Source organism: Gossypium hirsutum, chromosome A09 (genome assembly GCF_007990345.1).
Source record: "Gossypium hirsutum isolate 1008001.06 chromosome A09, Gossypium_hirsutum_v2.1, whole genome shotgun sequence".
Lineage (NCBI taxonomy): Eukaryota > Viridiplantae > Streptophyta > Magnoliopsida > Malvales > Malvaceae > Gossypium > Gossypium hirsutum.
The window spans coordinates 75,769,341-75,773,508 of NC_053432.1; the positions used below are offsets into that span (position 1 = coordinate 75,769,341).

At 31.2% G+C, this 4,168-nt stretch overlaps 1 protein-coding gene across 1 annotated transcript; it reads left to right on the forward strand.

The window, feature by feature from the left end:
• Positions 1–318: 318 nt before the first annotated feature.
• LOC121206212 (uncharacterized) lies at positions 319–3,179 on the forward strand. Its single transcript, XM_041076808.1, has 11 exons — positions 319–338; positions 429–510; positions 607–760; positions 865–1,046; positions 1,276–1,368; positions 1,465–1,530; positions 1,645–1,677; positions 1,946–2,035; positions 2,261–2,317; positions 2,738–2,833; positions 2,937–3,179. Exons 5-11 carry the CDS (start codon positions 1,327–1,329, stop codon positions 2,991–2,993), a joined length of 441 nt encoding a protein of 146 aa, XP_040932742.1. The 5' UTR covers positions 319–338; positions 429–510; positions 607–760; positions 865–1,046; positions 1,276–1,326; the 3' UTR covers positions 2,994–3,179.
• The last annotated feature ends 989 nt before the right edge of the window (positions 3,180–4,168 follow it).

The following is a 4,168-nucleotide window of genomic DNA, read 5'->3' on the forward strand; positions in this document are numbered from 1 at the left end:
AATTTAACCTAATAAAAAGGAGTGCAACCTGGGTTCCTTAGCCGGCAAGCCTACACGGGGTTTGTGGCTACTGCCGTCCGTTTCTACGTGGGTCTTTCCTTTGCCGCGTTAGAAATTTCCACAATATCATTCGTCTCATTATTCGTCTTTCTATTATATTTAATTTAAAATTTTTGTTCTTCTATTTCAATTTCATATAATTTGTTATTCTTATAGCATGTTTGGTTGGGTGTATTGGATTAGCCAATACACCCCTAATCCGTGGGCCACACTAATCCCCACTTAATCCCGTGTTTGGTTTGATGTTTTGCCTATTACGGGCCTATTACAACACGGATGTAATACTCATTTTCTCTGCTTCAACAACGATTAGCCATTCCGTTCCAAAAGTAAAGATTAGCTAATCGTTTCTGTTTTACCCTCCCCAGCCTGCTGCTCCACCCCACCCTCTCCCTCCCAACATCAACAGCAGTTTTCTTCGAACCAAATCTCCACCGTCTCAGATCGCCTGTGAGTAATCCCAACAACAGTTGCCAGAGAAAATTGCCCTTTCTTCAAAAACCCAGCCCTAAATCCTTCTCATCTTTCAATACTCCATTCGAACAGGTTGTGGCAACAGCAACCGAATGTAGACCATATCACAGGGAATAAAATCCGGAATAGTTTTATGTTTTCGAGGGGGAAGCTTCCTGGTCCTCTTAGGCAACTTCAAATGGATTTGAGAAAATTGATGCTTCCTTATACTGCTCTCAAACTCAAGGTAATTCATTTCCCTCTTTTTTGTTTAAAAAAAATGAAATTTTGTTGTTTTATAAGTTGTCCCTTTAACTAGATTTATTGTTTGTCGTTGTTTAATGGTTGCAGGAGAAGAAAAGGAACAATTTGAAAGACTTTTTGAATGTTGCAGGGCCAATGGGTGTAACCCATTTCCTCGTTTTATCTAAAATCAAAACTTCGCCTGTCCTTAGGGTTGCAAAGACCCCTCAAGGCCCTACTCTCAATTGCGCCCTCGTTGCCCGCAGGATCTTTTCAAGAATCCTCCTTTGGTAATTTCTTCTACTCACACTGTCTCAGCAGTGGAACTTTTAAGGTTATTGTAATTCTTAGCTGCTTGTATAACTTAGAAATGGATGTCTTTTTATGAGCCAAATATTGTGGTGTTTTTTGTATTAAAACATAACTAAAGAGAGATTGAAACCTTGTTCTTTCTTTGAGTTTATGCCTTAACTTGTATGGAACCTTCATGGTAGTAATTCTAAATATATCTTTGGACAGATTGTTCTGTTTGGTTTTGCAGCAGCAGATGAACAATTAAGGCTCACGACTATGGTGTTCAAGAACATCTTTCCGGATATTGATATCAACACTGTGAGTTCACTTAGACAGTTAAATTATAGTATTCAAAGTGATCTTATTTCTTTTCTTCTTCCCTCTTTAACATTGTTTGGACATGAAATGTTACAGGTTAAACTCTCTTCTTGCCAGAGGATTGTGTTGATTAACTACAATAAAAACGTTTCCTCCCTTCATGTATATTCAACTGTTTGGCTTGTTTTCATTTTTAAATTACTTAATGCTAGTATATAGAAAATGGATTTGTTATTTTTATTTGGCCTTGACTTTTCCGTTGTATATATTTTGCAGCCTTTTCAAGCAAGGAGTCAGTTGTTCACAAAGGTAATTTTCTGAATTTATCGTTTCTTTGTTTGGGATCCTTTTTTGGGTAAATTTGCCTTAACTATATAATTATGTACATTATGGTAAGAGTTGTATGCCTAGATCAACAAATATTTGCTATTCCATTCAAGTTTATGCATACTGAATTGGAGCTATCTTTTTTCTCTCTTATAGTTTCAGCATATGCTGTCTGTCAACAACACATGATGCACTTTTTCCTGTCTTGATGTTTATAGTTTAGTGTTAATATCTAAAATATGGACTTCAGAAAGATCGTAGTGTTAGAGAGGCAGGGACATCAGCATTATTGGATGATTCATGGTTTTCTTCTGATAGCTTTCTGCACTGCTTCTGCAAGGTAGTTTCATGATTTTTAGATATGTAGTTGTGCTGACTAATTGTTAGCATGATTATTTTTCCTTGAAATAGTTGAAACCTGCATCTTTTTGTCAAGTTCTGGCATTTAGTTAGAAATAGGATCACCTGACTTATTGTTTCATTTGTACCTAACTTCAAAGTAACCATTTTTTAGTAACATTAGCCTACACCTAAATTGATAAGTAGTTTGATGGTGGAATCACAGGATTTCTTTTCGTTAGTGCAAGATGCTTCAGTTGTTGATGGAGATCTTCTCACATGGGTATGTGTTCTAAGCCTTGCTTTTCTACGTTTCAATTCTTACCAATTTTATACTTGCCAAAACATGTTACGAACTAGGAAGGTTTTTACACTTCACCTATTTCTTCCGTATAGTTATCCCTTTCCTTTTTTTTTCCTCCTCTTAAAAGGAGTCAATGGTGACAAATGGAGACTAGGCTGATTATTCATATAGTACTTTTTATCTTCAATATTTAACTAATTAAACCTGATTGTTAGATATAAAGACTGCCTGAACTGTGTGTATATGAAAACCCTTAAAATCCTTGGGTGATTTGGCTAGTATCTGAAGGGAGAATGTGGATGACTTTTAGTCCCCTGCAATTATTTATTTGCAAGCGGCAGGTATAAGTAAATTATGTGAAGTGAAAATCCTGAGTTTCAATATATGTGAATTTTGAAGACAAGGAAATTAAAAGAGCTGCTTGAAAATAGTTTAGGATGGGAGTTCCAGCAGAAAAGTGCAGTTGATGGAATCTACTTTGAAGAGAATGATGAGGTCTCTCTCTGATTTTTTCATCTCCATGAACTTCAATCTCTCTCTCTCTATATATGTTATAAACAACATCATCCCTCACCATTCCTGCTTTTAACTTGTGCAGTATGCTCCTGTGGTTGAGATGTTGGATGAGCCGAGCGGTAGCGAACCCACATCTTAGATAGTTACATCATGTCTTATTATTTTTTGTTAATACATTAACGGCTGTGAGGGTAGTTTTCAACTTTGGAAATAGCAAGTCTGTGGTATATCAGCCTATAGGATCAGAGGTAAACAACACTTGAAATTAATTCCATGTATAAATCAATTATCTAAACTACAATGAACTTCCAATCTTGTCTCAAAATTGTCTGATCATGGACTGGGACATATGCTTAATTTAAGCCCTGAAATGCAGTGTTCGATAGATACAGCTATTTTTTACTTGATGTTCTTTTGTTCCATTCTGTTTATCCTGCTTTGGTTAGAGAACTAGACAAGGGGTGATGCATTTATGATGAACTCCTTTCTCAAAATAAAAAATTGTCTAAAATTCAGTACAATATTCAAAAGATAATAGTAATGGTTATTGAATTTATGTTTATTAAAAATTAATCAATAATTGAGTTGAAGTAAACCGGTGAAATGCTTACAAATAAATATTCTTTTAAGTTTGGATTCAATCTTTAAAATTGCATATAAAAATACCAAAAGATGAGAACACCGTTATATAAATATTTAATTATTTTATTAAAATAATTAACTTAGAAACAAATATTATATTTTTGTTCATGTAAATAATTCTTAAATTTGAATCTAGATAATTATTTTAAATTTTATTAAATCATATATTTTAATTAAAATATATATAATATTAATTATTTCAAATTATATTTTATAGTATCATATATTATGATTTTAGTAAATTCATATAAGAATATTGATTATTAGAATTTTATTAAATTATATATTTTAATTAAAATATATTTAATAATTATTATTTTAATTTATATTTTACAGTATCATATATTATGATTTGAGTAAATTCATATAAGAATATTAATTATTAAGAATTTTATTAAATTATATATTTTAATTAAAATATATTTAATAATAATTATGTTTAAATATGAGTAAATTATTTATTATTGATATTAATAATCTTATTAAAATTTAAATAAAATAATTTACCAAAACAAATTTTTGCTAATTATTAAGAATTTTATTAAATTATATATTTTAATTAAAATATATTAAATAATAATTATGTTTAAATATGATTAAATTATTTATTTTTGATAATAAATAATCTTATTAAAATTTAAATAACAATAACAATAATCATTTACCAAAACA

Excerpts from the sequence above, each read along its gene's own strand:
- LOC121206212 (XM_041076808.1), top strand. The coding sequence starts at position 1,327 with ATGGTGTTCAAGAACATCTTTCCGGATATTGATATCAACACT. Across the intron at positions 1,369-1,464 it reads CGGATATTGATATCAACACT|GTTAAACTCTCTTCTTGCCA; the intron begins GTGAGTTCACTT and ends GAAATGTTACAG. Across the intron at positions 2,036-2,260 it reads TTCTGCACTGCTTCTGCAAG|GATTTCTTTTCGTTAGTGCA; the intron begins GTAGTTTCATGA and ends GTGGAATCACAG.